Genomic DNA, 19,724 nt, shown 5'->3' with positions numbered 1-19,724 from the left:
CCTGCGCACATCCCCGCGTTTGGCTGGACCAGGGTCTCCATGGCGTCCGCCATCCTCCCCATGGAGATGCCCATATATGTGGGCACCACTTCATCAGAAAGCAGGCGGACAAACTCCTCTGATTCACATGCCACTCTGTTCAGGCTTCCAACAGCTCTGCGTGATGTTCTTACGCCTTCTGCTGACTCTCCAGGATGAGTTGGAAGGCTAAATCTAGAGGCTCGTCACCTGGCTTGGACTTCACAGATGCCTCTTCCCCAGAAGTCCTCCTCTGCTAAACCTGCTTCCTCCTTCTGCGGTCATGTGTCTGTGCAGTGACCATCAGATTGTGAAACCGAGCCTGCTCTAGATCTAGGTCCCACCGAGGTGTGTGTCTTGGCGCTGGTGGAGGGTGTGGTTAAGCGCTGTGCGGGTCTTCCAGGCTGATTATTTCCAGCTCTTCAATGGAGAAGGTGTCCTCTTGGCTGGAGGTGAGGACCTGGATGGAGCTGAGGGACTGGCTGGCTGAAGGTGTCGGTCACTTGGCAGAGCTCCCTATGAACCAAAGCAGAGATAAGTAGTGCATGGCAGCAGAGTCAAAAGCAAGAGACTCACAGTCACATTGACAGAGGGATGATGTGGTGCAGGATCCTCATGAGGGTGTTCACCACCAACCTCAGCATCACAGCAGGCACGGTCCACGTCCTCACCAGTCAGCGCAATGGCACACTCCTCAAAGTGAATGAGGGGCCTAATGTGGGCCACTTTAACCCCAGTCTGGGACCTCTCCCTGCTGATGTAAACAGGCTTCTCTTGCATGAAAACAAATGGAGAGAGTATGAGCAGGACCCATGGCACCGCGTGGAATGTTTTGTGTGGTGAGCGGAGCCATGGGCAGGATGAGGACATGAGCTGTAGAGGTTATGAGGCTGATGGAGATGTGAGGGTGTGTGTGAGAATTAGTGGTGTGAGATCCCTGTGAATGTGTGGTGGGTTTGTGAGTGTGTGAGTTGAGAGTGATGAGAAGAGTGAGTTACTCTGGTAGAACGGGTGAGACCATTCATCCTGTAGTGGCACTGGATGGCTGTCCTCTTTTGCAGGGCATTGACGCTGACCACCGCTGCTGCCAGCTCCCATGCTGGGTTGCCGCTGCCCCTCCTGCGATCAGAGTCCCTCGTGGTGGGCCTTCACGTCATCCAAAAGGTGCTTGAGGGATGCGTCACTAAACCTGAGGGCTGCAGTCTTTTTGCTTTTCGTGGCCTGCGTACAGCAGTTGTGGGCTGGAAAGGCCTGAAAGGTGTGCGAGCGGCTGGACTTTAAATATGGCACCCAGCGTGTTGAAGCAACGAGGTGATTGCATGGCGGGTAAATGAGAGCCCGCCCACCATGGAAATGGCATGTTTCCTGGAAATGCATAACTAATGCGACGGGTTTGGGATGGCGTGGTGTGAAAATCTGCCATTGCAGTGGCGGGTAAAATGTCATTTTACCTGCTTACTATCATGCTTAGTGCAAATCTGGGACAATTCTGCCCTTGGTTGCAAGTTGACCAAGGCTGGGACATAAATATTCAAGGTTATTTGACATTATGGAAGTACAGGAAGCTAGGAAAAGGTGGTGGTATTAATTAAGGATGACAGTGCAGTAGTGGGAGATGATCTTGATTCAGAAAGTCAAGATGTAGAATCAGTTTAGGAGAGATAAGAAATAGTAAAGGTAAGAAGTCACTTGTGGGAGTGGTTTATATGTCCCCTAACAGTAGCTACACTGTAGGATAGAATATACAGGAAGAAATAGTTGGGGTTTGTAAGAAGACTATTGTAATAATCATGGGTGATTTTAATCTTTATATTTGGCAAAGGTAGCCTGGAAGATGAGTCCATAGAGTGTGTTTGAGATAATTTCTTAGAACAGTATTTTCTAGTACCAACTAGGTAGCAGGCTATTTTAAACCTGGTAATGTACGATAAGGCAGGTTTAATTACTGACCTAAATGTAAAGGAACCTTTAGGTAATAATCATAAAATGATAGAATTTTGCACTTAGTTTGAAGGATGAGAAGTGTGGGTCTAAGAAAGTGTCTTAAACTTAAATAAAGGCACTTACAAGGAAATGAGGACAGAGTTGGCTAAAGTGAGCTGGGAAAATAGGTTAAAAGGTAGTAGAAAAGTAGTAGATAGTAGAAAAACAGTTCAGACTTTTCAGGAAATATTTCATTACTTTTAGCAAAAATATATTCCAATGAGAAAGACTATGAGCAGGATGCACCATCCATGGCTAACTAAGGATGTTAAGGATAGTAGCAAATTGAAGGAAAAGGCACACAGTACTGTGGAGGTTAGTGGTTGGCCAGAAGATCAGTCAGGTTTTAGAAACCAGCAAAGAATGTCTGAAAAAAATGAGTGAGAAATTAGAGTACGAGAGAAAGCTAGCTAGAAATATAAAAACAGATAGTAAGAGTTTCTACAGGTATTTAAAAAGGAAAAGAGTAAGAAAGTGTTGGCCCCGCAGAGAGTGAGAATAGGGAATTAATAATGGGAAACAAGGAAATGGCGGAAACCCGGCCGGGTATTTTGTGTTTGTCTTCACTGTAGAAGACACAACAAATATCCCAAGAATACTTTAAAATTATGATGTAAAAGGGAGGAATGAACTTAAAACAAACTAGGGAAAGGTACTGGGGAAACTATTAGAACTAAAGGTTGACAAGTCCCCTGGGCCTAACGGCTTACACCCTAGGGTTTACAAATGACTGTAGAGATAGCAGATGTATTGTATATGATCTTTCGAATTTCTTAGATTCTGTAAAGATCCGAGTGGATTGGAAAATTGCTAATATAACACCTCTTTTCAAGAAATGAGGGAGACAGAAAGCAGGAAACTATAGGTCAGTTAACGTAGCATCTGTAAAAGGAAAAATGCTAGAACCCATTATTAAGGAGGTAATAGCATGACATTGAGAAACTCATAATATAATCAGGCAGTGTCAACATTGTTTTGTGAAAGGGTTGGCTTATTAGAGTCCTTTGAGGAAGTAACGAGCAAGGTGGATAAAGGGGGCCCTGTAGATGTGGTGTATTTGGATTTCCAAAAGGCATTCAATAAGGCACCACATCAAAGGTTACTACACAAAATAGGAGCTCACGGTATAAGTTGGGTGGTAACATATTAGCATGGATAGTGGATTAGCATGGATAGTGGATTGGTTAGCTAGCAGGTAGCAGAGAGTAAGGATAAATGGAGAATTTTTGGGTTGGCAAGCTGTTAGTAGTGCCACAGGGATCAGTGCTGGGGCCTCAGCTATTTACAATCTCTGGATAACGGGACCAGAAGTATGATAGCTAAATTTTCTGTTGATACGAAGATAGCTGGGAAAGTAAATTGCCAAGAGGATGTAAATAGTCTTCACAGAGATTTGGATGGGTTCAGTGAGTAGTCAAAAATTTGGCAGGTGGAGAACAATATGGGAAAATGTGAACTTATCCATTTTGGCAGGAACAATAGAAAAGCAGTATTATTTGAATGGTTTTGCAGAACTCTATGGTACAGAGAGTTCTGAGTGTCCTCGTACATAAATCATGAAAAGTTGATATGTGCAGATGTAGCAAGTGATTAGGAAGTGCTGGGTCCCTGGGACTTGAAGAGAAATCCAGAACTTTATTCTTATTCACACGGACTCAGAGAAATCCAGAACTTTATTCTTATTCATACAGACTCAGGGCTGGAGAGGAACTTGCAGTGGGAGGGAGAGAATCCAGCTGTGTTGGGCTACATGGGTATTAACAACATAAATAGGACTAGGAAAGAGGCTCTGCTTTGAGATTATGAGCTGATAGGAGCTGAATTAAAAAGCAGAACCATGTAGGTAATCCCTGGATTACGATCTGAGCCACGAGCAAATTGGCATAGAGACAATAGGATTAGAGAGCTGAATGTATGGCTGAGAGAGTGGAGTGGGATTAATGGATTTTGATTCATGGGGAACTGGCACCAGTACTGGGAAAAGTGGGAACTGCACTGTTGGGATGGTCTTCACCTGAATCGTGCTGTGGCAAGTGTTCTGGCGAGCCGCATAACTAGGGTGATAGAGAAGGCCTTAAACTGAATAGAGGGGGTGAGGGATCATGTGAAAGGAGAGATGGTAAAATCAAGAGAAAGGGCAAAGTGATAAAGCAGGGTAGTGACATGGGTAATAATAGTGTGATGGAGCATATAAACTTAACAGTGCATCAGCAGATAAGCCCTGAGCTTGGAAGAATGGCGAAAAGACAGAATTAAGGGCTCTGTATCTGAATGTGTGTAGCATTCATAACAAAATGGATGAATTAATAGCATAAGTAGAAATAAATACGTACGGCCTGATGGCCATTTCAGAGACTTGGGGCAGAATTGGCTGAAGGCTGGCATCTGGGGACCCCCGGAGGAGGCCGAGATGGGTCATCCACTCGGCACTTCTGGCTGAGGATCGTTGCAGATGTTTTAGCTCCTGCTCAGAGCTCAGATCTTGAGGTCAAAAAGGGAATGAGGCGACGGATTGCACGTGGCCCATTTGGAGGCAACATGCCCAAATCTTTCTTCTGTTGCACACTACGTTCACATCACACTGACCTTCTGCTCCTTAGTGCATGGCTGCAGAGCACCACAGAGGGGAATCCTTGTGATGAGGCTTCCTGTCTACTCTTGGATGGTGTGTGAAGAGTATAAAATTATACTTTACCACAACATTAAAATTTCAAATCATTTTTCATTATGCAGTTTAAAATGTTGCAACAAAAATTAAGAGGCAAACTAGCCACAAGAAAGGGATTGAGATTATTTCCAAGAGACAGATTAATAAAGTATATTTAGAACTGCAAATTAAAGTATTATATAAATTGCACAATAGAATGAAAGTGGGAGACTTGACATCCGTGCAAATTTAAGTATTATGGTTATAGGAAAACTTTACTTCCTGTAGTTGACACAAGTTTCGCCAATAAAAAAGTGTTCTTAGAAAAGTAGTGGGATATTGCAATGAATAATTTATGGCATTGAATGTTGTCAATGTTGGTACTTTATGATTTTGTGCAAAGTAATGTATTGCTCTAGGTTACCACCCTTGAGCATCCAGCATGGTGAGTTCTCCATTATGGTTGGGACTATCAACAGGCCATCAGAGATGTGCAGGCCCGGTGAGGAAGCAGTAGCAGTTTTACCCCACAAACTGCTTGTCTGCACTGTCAGCCTGAAAAATGAAGAACATGTGAATAAGGGACGTTTATTTTTTGGCAAAAGATTCATAGGACACAGCCATGAAACTGCAGATTTGAAGCTTTTAATACCCTTGAACACTATTGAGGTAGTTGTCCAATTTCTTGCCTTACCTTTGAAGTACATATAAGTAGCTATGGCTTTTGTGTTACACAGTTTTCCAGCCTGTGGTTTGATGGCCACATGTATTGCCAGTGGCCAAGAGGCATTTTGTAAACTGTCCCTCACGCTGCACAGTCTAGTGATGTTGAATAAGCACCCACTGAATAGAGAGATATTGAATTTCAGTAATGATCAGGTAATAAGAAAGTACATGATGGTTTTGGTTGTGTTCTCTATAGTGCAATGGGATCGTTTAGATGTGGACAAACAAGGTGATGAGGTTTCCTTTTGACACCTAATCTAAAAGATGTCATTTATAACATTCAGTCATCTGTCACCCTAAATTATGTGGCCAAGTCAGAACCAAAGGGGAAATGAGGAGGATTTTTAAACGCGACCAGTTGTTAAGATCTGGAATGCACTGCCTGAAAGGGTGGTGGGAGCAGATTCAAGAGTAACTTTCAAAAAGGAATTTAAAAAATACTTGGGAAGGGAAAAAATCTTGCAGCTTCAAGGGAAAAAGCAGGGTAGTGGAGCTAAGTGGAAAGCTCTTTCAAAGTGCCAACACAGGCATGATGGACCAAATGGCCTCCTCCTATTGCTCTCAGGTGCAATTTGAACGAACAAGCTTCTAAATCTAAGATAACTTTTGGCCAACTAAGCCAAACTGATGGTGGCATTTTGATTTTCGGTTGAACACAATAAATAAACTGAGTAACAATGGGCTGGATTTTGAGTCCGGCCAAGGGCCAGGAATGGAGGCAGACAGATGCTAAAAGTTGCACAGCTGGCCAGTTCCTGCGCTCCATTCCACCTCTGGGCCATTTTTTCAGCAGCAGGATTGTGGGAGCTGGGGTGGGGTAATGTCGTTGGCGGGGGCAGGTGTGTGGGGGGAGGGGGTGGTGAAGAGTGGTGCATAGCAGGGCAATTGGTAGCTGATTAAACTAATTAAGGGGTCACTTGAGGCCAATCGAAGGAGGCTAACTGGAATTTTGCACCTTCCCTCCAGGTTCCTGAGATGGCAACCTCCTGGCAACAGAGCAGTGCCCAGCATTCCAGGCAGACCTAAAGGCCTGGGTGCAGCAGTAGGCCCCCCGCCCCCCACACCCCCACTTTCCACCCGCCCCCTCCACCCACTCCCATGTGTTGGTGTGCTGGCTCAGCGCAAAAGCCATTTTTTATTTAAACTTTGAACCATTTTGAAGTGCTCTCTCCTTCACTTACTATCCCGCTGCTGCTTTCAAACTGAAAGGCCTCCAATTGGCCGCCCAGTTTTGTGTGAGCCTGTCTGCTGTCCTTAATTGGATGGCAAGCCTGCCCTCTGACCGGTAATTGGCTGCTCCAGGAAAGATCACAACGCGTTACTGTTTCCCATGTAGTGTGGCCTTCAGACCCCCGTTTAAACCTGACTGCAGGGGGTCAGAAGTTTGCAGGGAAAATCCTGCCCCATGTTTTTTTCCAGTTACTTGCATTAGCAAAATTCTTGGAATTACATAGAATATACATCAGTGAAAAAGAGCATTTGACCCAACTGGTCCATGCCAGTGTTGATATCCCACGTGTCTCCTCCCACCCTACTTCACCAACCCCTTTCAACATAGCCTTCGATTCCTTCATCTCTCATGTGTTTATCCAGCTTCCCTTCATGGAAACTAATCCTTCTGATAGTGAGTTTCACATTTAAACACTGTATAAATAATTTTCTCTCATTCTTTATTGGATTTATTAACGATTATCTTATAATGGCTCCTAGATTTGGTACAAGTGGAAACATCTTTTCTCTGTTGACCTTATGGCATTGTATAATCATATAAAATTCTATCAGGTACCACCCTTGGGACTAAATTTAATGGGAGGGAGGTTACATATTGCTCCCCTGACCACCCCCACCCCACCCCACCCCTGTTGCTAGAATGGGCAGACAGCCAAGGGACCCAAAAAAAGCCTGCCCCACAACGATAACATGCTAAGCAGGCCGAGGGTGGGGCTTCCACCCCTCAATGGGAGGAAGTCCCAACCTCGAGAGCTGTCAGCCAATCTGACTGGCCAGCAGCTTTGGCAGTCCCAGCAGCGCCAGAATTGAGCAGTGGGCGCTGCTGGGACTGCAAGCGTCTCCATGAAGGGAAGTTGGATGCTGGAGCCAGATAAGTGGGGCCTTTTTGGGCGGGATGATGGGGGGGGCGTGGCAGTAGTGGTTTTGGGGGCAGTGTAACATCGTGTGAGGGAGGAGGGGTTGCCCCCATTGTGCAAAGGGCATTCCCCGAACGCTTTGGCCCCCTTCCTTCCTTTTACAAAAATGGCCTGCCCACTACAGTCTGCCTGCCCACACCAACCATTTTATGGTATGGGCAGCATGAAATATGGGTTAATTGGCTTGGTAAAAAGGTCAATTGTCCATTAATTATTTATTTAAAAATGGCAGGCGGGCTGCCTATTTTTTGGGCAGGGTTGAGGGTGGGTTGCCACCCCATGTATTTTATATGCCCTACCAAAAACACGCCCAGCTGGAGGAGTGGTGGGGTGGGGGGAGAGGTTCGTAAAATCCTTCAATCTTTGCTTTTCTGGGGAGAAAAGAGCCCTAGCCTGTCCCTTCTTTGCTGATAGTTATAGACTCATACACTCATGGATGTCTACAGCCCAGAAGGAGATCATTCGGCCCATCGTGTTTGCACTGGTCAACAAAGATCTGACTACACTAATCCCATTTTCCAGCGCTTGGCCCATATCCCTGGAGGCTATGGCAACACAAATGAATATCTAAACACTTCTTAAGTGTTACGAGAGTTTCTGACTCAACCACCCTTTCAGGCAGTGAGTTCCAGACTCCCACCACCCTCTGGGTGAAAAAATTTCTCCTCAACTCCTCTCTTAGCCTTCTACCTCTTAACTTAAATCTATGCCCCCTGGCTATTGACCCCTCTACTAATGCAAAAAGTGCCTTCCTCTCCAACCTATCTATGCCCATCATAAACTTATACACCTCTATCAGGTCCCCTCTCAACCTTCATTGCTCCAAGGAAAACAACCCCAGCCACCGTTGTGCCCCTCCCCACAACCCTCATCCCACCCTCACTAACCTGTGCCCCTCTCCATTCCTGGTGGGAGCACTACCAGTAGCTACCAACGATCCCCCAGTGGCGCTGCTGGCAACAAGGATCTGCTGGCCTCCGATTGGCTGACAGTTCTTGGGAGATGGGTTTTCCAGCCCTGGAGCCCTTCTTCCCAGGGAAGGCCTGCTGATGGCCAATTAAGCGTCTGATTAGCAATTAATATTGTGGGCCCTACCCAAAGGAGACAACAACTCTCCAGCCAGTGGGCGAGATCCCCATTTCCTGGATTAAATACCAGCCAATGTGACTGCCTGGGCATTGGTGGGGAATCAGTTTTGATTTTGTTTCCATGCAACAAAAGATCCAATTACAAAATAACTAGCGATCCAATTTTAAGTATAAAAAAAGTGATACTAGCTAACCTGAGACTCCAGGATTCAATGTGATGATAATAGGAATTGCTCAGGTTCCCAGGGCTATAAGAATTGTCAATTTGAAATAAGGGGATTTGACAGTCATATTCCAATTTCAGTAGATTGGTTGACGTAGGATTCTGGAGAATGGAAATCATCAAGCAAATAGGAGTGAGGGAAGGAAAGCTGCTCATTGCTCAATGTGACAGCAATGGTGTTATCAGGGATATGACCCAGCATGTCACTGAACATTTTTCCCTTCACACCTCATCACAATGAACTTACTTCCATTGATGTTAAAGCTATAATTATCCACAGGGTTGCAACATACTTATTTTCACTGGAAAGAGGAGGACTGATGTTGCCCATGGTAAATGGCAATAAAATAAAGGGATAGGTAAGGCTGAAATATACAAGCAATCAAATTGCACAATGAATATAAAACTACAAGGCAGAAAAAGAAAATTCAAGCAATATTAAAACGTTAGGAGGGGAAAAAAAAACTCATCCATTTTTCTCTTACTCCAGCTAGGTAGTGGCTGACTCAGGACCAAATGATACCCTAAAGAGGATGGGATCAATATTTTGAGAAAGGAGATCGAGTGCTATGGAGACATTAAGGCCGGGATTTTCCGTGCCCGTTGGCATTGGGGGAGAGTGGTCAATATGTCGAGAAGGCCAAAAAGCGGTTTCACGACGTTGTGAAACCAGTTTGCGATTGTCCACTCACCTGTCGATGGCTGGACGTCGGGAACATCATTGTAATACATCAGCATATCATTAAAAGGTCAACCCGCCGGACTCATCCCCCACCGCCACAGCCACCACCACCCCCCACCCCATGTCGGCGGAAAAACACACCGACGTGTTTCACAACAGCTTTTATAAGGCGTGCACTTGGTGAGCTGCAATTCGCTTGGGACTTTGAGGTTTGTTTGTCTACCTTGCTCTGGTCAGCACTCGCAGAGATCAGCGTCAGGCTTCGCCAACAGCACCACATCACTTTTAGAGGGGGCTCACAGGTAGGTCTGTACCTATCAGATCAGCCATATGTGGGTAGCTTTTCAATGGTTGCAGGGCAAGGTCTTGCTTGGGGAAGGGGGAGAAGTGGCCTCAGGCAAATGAAGAGGCTGCAGGATGAGAGCTGTACCGTGGAAGGAGGGTATCCCAGGGTGTGTGCGCGGGCACATGTGGACCTGTGCAAATGACCTCAAGATGGTGAGGGCTGGGGAGGCAGTCTCCTGAGGAGATGAGGCCAGATGGACATGTGGGGAGGGTGTGTGTGAGAATGCTTGGTGGTGTCCCTTGTGCTGGCAGGAGTGAGATGCCAGTGAATATGTGATGGGCTTGAGTGTGTGGGTTTCGAGTGATGAGATGGTTGCCATACCCTGGCTGCACGGGTGAGATCATTCATTCTCTATCTGCATTAGATGGTCAACCTGTTCTGTGCAGCATTGGCACTGATCACCGCTGCCATTGCCTCCCAAGCCAGAGCGGTAACGTTGCTGCCCCTTCTGTGGCCAGCATGGGGGTAGAGGACATCACAGTGGGCCTCCATGGCATCCAAAAGGTGCTCGAGGGCTGCAGCCTTCTTGCCCTTTGGGGCCATGTCTCCTTTGCTGCAATCCTAGGCTGGGAGCACTGAGCGCGGCTGTACTTTAACTGTGGTGCCTGGCGTGATGAAGTGGGTAGGTGACAGCGTGGCAGGTGAATCGGAGCCCGCCCACCATCGGAACGGCGGGAATGCATAATTAACAGTGGGTTTGGGATGATAAGGTGTGAAAAGCCGCCAGCTGGGACGATTCCGCCCTAATTGTAAAGGTGGAGGAGGTGGGGGTGGTGCTGGGGGTGGGGGGAGGAATTCTATTTTTGTGGGTTGCATGGGAAAGAAATTGAATGGTGGTAGTTGAGGGATGGGAGGGAGGGAAAGCTTCATGAAGTGAACCCGTGAACCTATCTTTTCTCTTTTCTTTGCTGAATAACCTATTGTGCATTTTCAGCATTTCTTGTTTACGTTTCTGATTTCCATCATTTGAATTTCACTGCAATAGTTTTTCATAGGAGTGTGGGAATCCATGGGTACCTTATATTGTACATGCATCAATATGTTCTGCCACTTGTAGGGAAATATTAGTTTGTGATTATTAAATAGAAGACATTAGAAGCTTCTCTCAGTACAATAGCTTAAGGATTAAAATATATAGTGAGAAAATACCTCACGAGCTAAAATAAGGCACCAAATGAATATTAGTCTTTCCAGCTTTTAATGAAAAAGAAAAAAAGACACTTTAGGAGTAAAGGAATGCAATCATTTATTAAATGTCACTTATACACTTTACTTTTTTCAGTCAAGTAAAATAATTTTCAGGCTGCATGACACCTGTGTTTCACAGAACTAAAAAAAAGACATCAGGTATGAATTAAGTATTGATAAAGAACTAGGTTAGGCAAAACAAGGCAATCAGTGCTATAATCCAATATTTAGACAGCAACAGTTGACCTCAAAAAGGTATGAACCACACAAATAGTGGTATAAATACCAAATGCTTTTAAATACCAACATTCAAATAACACATCAGAATATTGTAAACAATGCATAATGTGAATCAAAAATGTAGCCAAGGTATTTTAAAAGTATGAAAAGATAATTTAAAGACATTATATAAAGTCAAGGTTTAAAAATACAAAAAAATGTAACAGTGTTTACTTTGGTCTTCAGTAACAGTAAAAAAAAGTTATAATACACTAACAGCCATAATTAGAAATACAGACTAGTTTAGCAGCTGTGCAGTTCACCATAATGTTGGCAAATTAACACTGCTAGATGAAAAACAATGTGTTAAGAGGTAGACCTAGTTTATTTCACAACTGGTAGCTTCAAATTCTTGACTGCCCTCAGAGGCAACATACATTTTAAAGAACCACAGGCTGTCATAACTCAACGAACATGAGGAGGAATCAGTAGTTGTTTATTTTTTGCTTTCTGGACTAGCAAGAGACACGCATACATTCAGTTCATATTCTATATTCAACGACAGGTTTACTTGAGAGAGTTTTTTTCATCTTTCAAGTGCCCTAGACACATTTTTATAACAGACGGTACAGGGTGTGCAGTCCCCATGAAGAGCAGTTTGGCAGTGTCGTTAAGTCAGAAGGAACCGGTGTCTGAACCACAAGAACCGAGATTCAAGGAGCACAGAATGAAATGCCCTTAATACGAGAACTTCTGACAGATCTTGGGTGATAAACATTACTAATGATCTGTTTCAGTAAAAATTCACTGCATTTTCTTTTGGTCAGTTTGTATTGAAATAAAAAACAAAAAAATGAACTTCTGAGCCTGGTCTGACCTTTCCATAGCAGCATGTTTGAATCACCCCATTTTTAAACAAATTACTGCACACCCTTAAAGCCATACTACCAACCAATACCAAAGCACATGACATATGTAACTACAAAGAAAGCTCCACTTTCAAAAAGCATATCCTTGATACTCGCGGTTAGCTACTCATAAATAAATATGTACTGTGGATGATGAAGCCAATCTTGTTGCAGTCTTAAAAAGGCTGTCAAATAAATATGTATGCAAAAGTGTTGATTTCTCCATCTTTTAGAAATAAAGATAATAAATGGAAATATTTGTAGGCCCCACATCTGTCATAGATTCTTTAAGATAGTTGTTCACAAGATCAATACTGGCCATTCAACCTTCTGAATGAATATGCCATCATACAGAGGCAAATAAAGTTAAAACATCTCTCAACCATGGCATTTCCTTTTGCTCAAAAAGATAAATGCTTGAGCTCTTGCAAATATTAGTGGAAAAATCACCTTAGCCCTTAAAACACACTCTACTTTAAAAAAAGGTAAATTAATAACCCCATACATTGATATATGCCTGCAACTCGAATTTGATAGTACCTTTATGCCTGCTACCCAGCCACAGGAAAGTTATTCTACTTTATGAATTGGAACATGTGGTTGACAGCTGATTTCAAGACTAACGCAACAAAAAGGTAGAAATATACAGAAAAGGGATGAGGTAGCCTTTTGCTGTAAACAGAAAAATAAAAGCTGGTCTGTTTTACCTTATCAAACATACCATAAAACATTGCATGTGCCAACTTCACAACCAAAACAAAAATGGATTATGATGGGTACATAAGCCGTGGATACAATAAAACAATTCTACCATTATTAGTTTTATACAAAAATAACAAATACAAAAAAGACGTCATAAATCTGATTATCAGAAATGTAGGACTATGCAAAGCTCAGAGGTAGTTCCTAATAACAGTATGTAAATATAGATATAGATACCAAGCTCTAAAACTATTTGGTTTGTTCAGAGTACTTTTGAGTATGTCTTCAGTACTTAATCTGCAAATAAAAATAAACCTACTTGGTATATTCCCTGAGTAAAGTTCTTTGTCCTGAGATACACTTTGGAGTAATAATGATCATAACATTACAATATACAAAAATACAAAACCAATCTTTTGTCTCTCTGATATGTTTGGTCTGTGCTCTAAGGAGTTCAGTGTGGTGCACTGACAGAATTCTGCACTGAAAAGCTTCACACGCTTGCCAATGCTCTTTAAAATGCACCCGCAAAAAACTTTTGGGTTTCAGGGTTGGGTTACTGAAAATCTGATCTCAGCTCTGAACTTTTCCATTGTAAACAGGGAATGTCCAACTAAGGAAATATTCATGCTTTCTTCATTCAATAAGGTGAAGAAACTTTGGTTTAGCATGTCAAAGTGACTTGCAGCTTGCATTTTCTTTGTTGTTTCTTGCCTAATCTCCTTTGTTAAAAAAAAGACCTATATATGTAGATTAAGCAATGCCACTCTGATTTGTCTATACACTTTTTAAATAAAGAAATAATCCTTACATTACGTAAGCATACATTTCTCGATAGGTACAACACATTCAATATCGTCATGTTTCAGATTATGGGAAGGTTCGCTGTGTACGGCATCAAGACAGCATCGGTACAACCTGCATTACTTCAATTACAAACACTTTTCTTTGTGGGATTCAAGTGTTCAAAGAGACTATCTTGTCACATTTAGGCAGTTTATGTTTGTCTGTAATATACACGCCGAGCAGCAGTATTGTTCGTAACACTCAGGATATGGAAACCAACAATCCCTTCACCATGATAAAGAACAAAAATGTTAGCCACACCTAATTTATCATACTTGTATTGTCCAGTTAATGCCTACCAGATTCCAACCCGACCAATATACATACACTTTGAAGTTTCCTGCAGTATCATCTTTCACATGAACTGACGCCTCTGGGATATTTTTGAAGGGCTCAGCTGAATCGCCCCTCTTCCCCTAGAATTTGTTTAAAAAGCCTGCCTATGGGAAATATAGAGCCATATAAAGGTACATGACCTGACTACTGGGTGGCTGCCATTCAAAAATCCCTTTTGTTTGAAATGACTAGTTACGGATTTTTTTCTCTTTCTCTCTCTCCCTCCCTCTCACCCAATGCAAATCACAAGCTCAGTGATGTTATCCTCCAAGTTTAATGTTTAGAATGGAGATAGTAATTCAAGCCTTGTTTTAAGTGATACAGCCTTATTACACTCATCGTATTTATCGCGGTGCAATTTGCAAAGGCATTTGAGTGTTGTCAGCAGCATTACTTGGGATACATGGAAATGCCATCCAAACAGCAGTTGAAAGGAGCAACAGCCATCTCATTCCCATTAACCATAACGAGATGCCAAGGGCATGTTAGTTCCTGACCTCAGGTTTTTGCACATTCTTTCCCTTTTTCCAAAGAAGTACATCTAATGAAATTAATAGCATGATTAATAGTGGGAAGTAAAACATGACTTTTTAAACAACCCCTCAGAACATTCAGCATCAATAAGCAAGGAGTGTTAAGGACCATGCACACTCACTTGCCTCCAACTAAATGATTAAGCTTGCCCAGGTATTGATGCGGTCAATGCATCAGATGATACGTTAGCCTCTGAATTTCTATCCTTTTCAGCCCCTGTGAATCAGGAACAGTGATTCAGAATGAGCATTCCCGCTTTATTTTACCAATCAGGCAATTAGTGATATAATTTTTGCGTTTGTTGATAACGTTAATATGTAAAAAGCCAAGAAAAGTCTAGTCTGTCCTACATAAAACTTGGTGATAATTCTTTTCGCTGAGAAACCTTGAACCAGCAAATGCCTGCTGGAAGACATAACTTCAAGGAGTCGACAAGGGGTGCAACTCATAAGAGCTTCATAAAGCAGAGGGGCAGGAGAAACCAATGGCATACATTAAATCCTCTGTTGGTTAGTAGCAGCTGGCACAGAAAAATAGTTTTGACTGGATTAAATGAACTGGAGACCTAATACAGTATTACATACAAACAAGAATTGGTGAGTTGGAAAAGCCTCCTCAAACACTATTCTTTTGAAGGTGGTTTTGTCTGATATTCCTAACTAGGTTACTACCAGTTTTGGTATCTGCTGTCTTCAATATGAAACTCCTTGGGATATTTCATTTTATTAGAGATGCTATACAAATACAAACTGCTCCTCTTTTGGAAGGATGAACATTCCATTTTCAATATTATGGGAAAGAGGGCAGGGGAGTGGGACTAATTGGGTAGCACTTTCAAAGAGACAACACCGCCAAGATGGGCTGAATGGCCTCTTTCTGTGCTCTAAGATTCTATGTTTGGAGGATTTTCTTTGATGTTACTACTTTGACCAATCCATAAATGCCACTTGTAATGAAACAGTATTAATTGGCTTTTTATCAGGTACCTCGCTTCTTCAATCAAGTCGAACAACCCGATACAGAATACCATCTTTCAGTTTAAATGTGATTAGAATAGAAAATGAACAAACAAATTAAGAAAACCCTACAAAGGACCTTACTTTAAAGGACGATATGCTCATTCTGAATCAATGTTGTGACTGCAAGATCATCTGTGGCAAGCAATTTTAATACTTCATAGCTGCTTTGCAGTGTGCTTACAGGAAACATTTTTAAACACAGACCATTTTTCAGGCCATGCAATCCTAGAATATTTCAAAAGGGTCCAAGAATAAAGTACTCCTCGTGATCCATGGGATAGTACTTCTGCCATGAGGAGCCAATTGGCAGAACACCCAGCTCATGTCTTGTGAAATCTCCCACATAAAAACCTCTAGCTTGTAAGCAGCAGGATCATTCATGTGTTTCTTCTCTTATAAAATTAAGCACCTAAGCTTGCCTAACTGTCTCCTTGATAATCTCCCTGCAGATCAACACATTAACTAACTTAAAAAAAATGTCAATAGCTTTCACATCAGCAACTTCCCGCCTTTCAAAGAATGCTTTGGTAAAATGCACTATTACTCATTAATGTCATCTGTTTTAAATTCTCAAGGAATGCACCAATTCCAAAATCAGTACCAAAAGGATTAAAATTACTGAACTGTCAGGAGTATATACAATTTCCCCGCACTGCAGAGAGAGGTATGCTGTGTCATGACAAAAACAAGAGCACGTCAATGCTCACCCCAAAGTCTTCAACATGAACTTCAGTAGCTGGGTACACGGTATGATAAAATTAAATAGCACATTACACTCAGGTTAATCTTTAAACTGAAATGTGCACCTTCTTTTCTTCAGTGGCCAAATTCCCAATTAAGAATCAACTTTGTAGATGCTGGTATCCAAAAGACATATCAAATTATTGAATTAACTGTGGAATAGGCAACTTACTAATACTGGAATCATTTGATCTTAGGTGAACTTATTTATATATAAGAATTAATACTGCAACTATTGTAGCTGGGCATGGAAACAATGCCAACTGCTGCTTAGGTGTTTACTGCAGAGCATTAGCAGAAATGGCATGACATTCAAATCTTCTGCATTCTCTTTTTAATTTTTTTGTATGTATATCTATATATATCTGTACATATATAATATATATAGATATATGTAATATATATATATAGATATATATGAAAGAATACTACAGTGTTCACAGATTGAGTTTAAGACACAATTAACAAAAAACAACCAAAAAGCACTTGCAACACAAACACACAAACACATTCACATTATCTGTAGCTTCGACTCCCCTAAGGTTAAGATTCATGGTAGTGGCTCGTATCTCACAACGATGAATATTGCCTACGGAAGTAAGACACTACCATGTATTATTAATTATACATCTGTTAATTTCCTTGGTACCTCAGCTCTGGCAGCATCCACATCTTGATTTCCTTTGGTTTCCAACTTTAATGGTGTTGCTTCAGCTGCCCAGTGAGTGGAACAGAGCCTCTGAAGAAAGTTCTAGGGTTGATCATAGTGTTGTGTATTGCTTTGCAGTTCCGAAAGTTTACCAAAGGGATTGTGAACAGTACTTGTTATAAAAGATTAGAAAAGTCAAGGGAATTAAACATGGCAAATTGACACTGAAACACATATGCCGCTTTACAGAGGTTTCTGCATATAAAGGTAAAAATAGAGCACAGTGGACGTGCATGAACTTAATCCAATAATAACTCTTTGTATGGAGTGAATTGACCAGTTCAAAGTTTGTTGATTCACTGGATCTTTCTTTTTCCTCAAAAAAGGAGCTGCAGTTTGTGAATTTACTTCCCCTGTACTTTTGCAAGTATGAGGTAGTTTGGGATCCTATTTAAAAAAAAAAAAATGCCTCAAAAGCAGTCGCGAAGCTTGCTTTTATGTTTTTTTCCGCTTCTGAATGGAAGGCCCCTTTCTGCTTGGTTCTTCAGGTGATGCAGACAACTTGCTTGAAGAAGCTTCGTGGGATGACTTGCCAGAGTGTTCAGTCTCTGGTTTTCCCTCCTGAAGATGAGACAGAGCTGGGTAGCCTTGGGCCCCTCCCATTTCTCTAGGGAAAGCAGCATATGAAGAGGTGGAAGGTTGAGGATCTGCTTCATATCTTCCCTGAGGAATAAGGGACTGTGGTGGAACAGTTTTGAGAGGGCAGTTAGCTACCATGTGCATGATGCTCTGACAGTAATGGCACTTCTTTGGCTGAGGAGGTAGATTACATTCCTTAGCATGATGATCAAGGCCACCACAGTTGTAACATCTGTATTAAAATAAAAGGAGAGATATGGTAATGGCTTACAATTAAATTTATCAGTAGATGTAGCTGCAGGGACATCACTCCTATATTTACTTACAACAAAATGCAAAATAGGCCTTTTACTTGCACTGTTGCAAAACACAATATCCATGCTGAATCTACAAGAGATTATAATGGTACATCTTACATGGCCAAGACAAAATTGGAAAATAAAATCAGCATGTTAAAATGTCTATAAATACTGTAATGATGTAGTTGGTTACTTATATCACAATAAAACTCACAATATTACAACTTATATAAGTTAAATCAGCGATCATTTCAAAAGAGAATATTCATTTCACAGTAGTATGGTATATAATAGTCTATAGAGAAACCTTAAAAATCCTTGAGATAACAATTTTTGACCAATTTATGATCTAATGCACTTATTAAAACAGTATTTTTCTGTATTTAAGACACATGATTCAACATTCAAACCCTTACCTAATGATCTTAAAACAGACTGAAATGTTAATTCTGCTTCTCTCTACAGATGCTGCCCACCCTATTGATTGTTCCCTGCATTTTCTGATTTTATTTCTGACCTTAGAGTGCTCAATTGCGATTTTCTTAAGCTATATATTTCATAAATTTTCTTAGCGTTAATCCTGCTCATATAAAGAAGTGGTTTGGAGTTCACTATATTTCCAGCAATGCTAGATAGTAAAGTGAAAACAGCTCAAAGGAAATTTTTGGTGATCTGTCACTTTCAGAGCTCCCTGTTATGATATGGCAGGTGGTATTTGCCAGGCTGACTAAATCCACAAGGAAAACTTGGCCACACTATCATAATGGTCTTGCAATTTGCATTTATTATGAGAAGGTTTTTGCATTGAGTTCAGAAGTAATGAGTCCACTAACACCTTTATCGATTTTAAAAATTAAATTAAAACATTTATTAGCAAAAGAAAATAATTAGAACACATACACAAGATTACAGTTATACTGTTACTTAATAATATAACAAATCCCAAAATTCCTAATTAACCTGACTCCCAACTGCACACCCCCTTTAAGGCAACAGTCCGAAATAGATTTTAAATGTACAGAGGCAATCCAGCAAGGTTACTACAGCACCCACTCAACAGTGGAATTCAAAAGGCTTTTTAACACAACTTTGGTTCCTGGAACAGCAGACTTCTGCAAAGTGGCTAGAGGCTGTTTCCCCAAGTCTGTTTCACATGGTGTATTTTTTAGATCTTACAAGGCCACCCCTGATATAACCTTCCATCCTTCTTTAAATATATTCCTTCCTCTTTAATCTGTAAATCCCATTGTTTCCATATGTCTTTGGAATTTATTTTTCTCATACAATAAAAATCTTTCATGTTGTCAATATGGCCTTTTCCCTTTGGGGAAAATAAACTAATAACCTTGCCCTATTTATCCTGTCAGTTGTAAAATGTTATCATGTTTCTTTGAAAACCAAACACCTCTCCACTTATGAACATACAAGTTAGGAGCAGGAGTAGGCCACTCGGCCCCTCAAGCCTGCTCTGCCATTCAATAAGATCATGGCTGATCTGAATGTAACCTTAACCCCACATTCCTGCCTATCCCCGATAACCTTTCATCCCCTTGTTAGTCAAGAATCTATCTAGCTCTGCCTTAAAAATATTCAAAGATTCTGCTTCCACCGCCTTTTAAGGTTGAGTGTTCCAGAGACTCTCAACCTTCTGAGAACAAATTTCTCCTCATCTCTGTCCTAAACGACCAATCCCTTATTCTTAAACTGTGACTCTTAGTTCTAGATTCTCCCACATGAGGAAACATCCTCAGGATCTTTAAAGGTTTCAATTAAGTCGCTTCTTA

The 19,724-nt window shown here is 41.6% G+C and overlaps 1 protein-coding gene across 1 annotated transcript in view; it reads right to left on the bottom strand.

Annotated features, from left to right (window-relative positions):
* Positions 1-17,497: 17,497 nt before the first annotated feature.
* The window catches only part of LOC144680933 (protein lin-28 homolog B-like), a 212,726-nt gene continuing 210,499 nt past the window's right edge, over positions 17,498-19,724 (bottom strand). The window contains exon 4 of the mRNA XM_078542492.1: positions 17,498-17,873. Coding sequence (XP_078398618.1) covers positions 17,498-17,873 — 376 coding nt within the window. The remainder of the gene's footprint in view (positions 17,874-19,724) is intronic.

The sequence above is a fragment of the Cetorhinus maximus genome, chromosome 5, assembly GCF_964194155.1.
Source record: "Cetorhinus maximus chromosome 5, sCetMax3.hap1.1, whole genome shotgun sequence".
NCBI classification, from domain to species: domain Eukaryota; kingdom Metazoa; phylum Chordata; class Chondrichthyes; order Lamniformes; family Cetorhinidae; genus Cetorhinus; species Cetorhinus maximus.
Note: the sequence above shows the minus strand (reverse complement) of the source record. Positions and strands in the feature narration are given on the sequence as shown.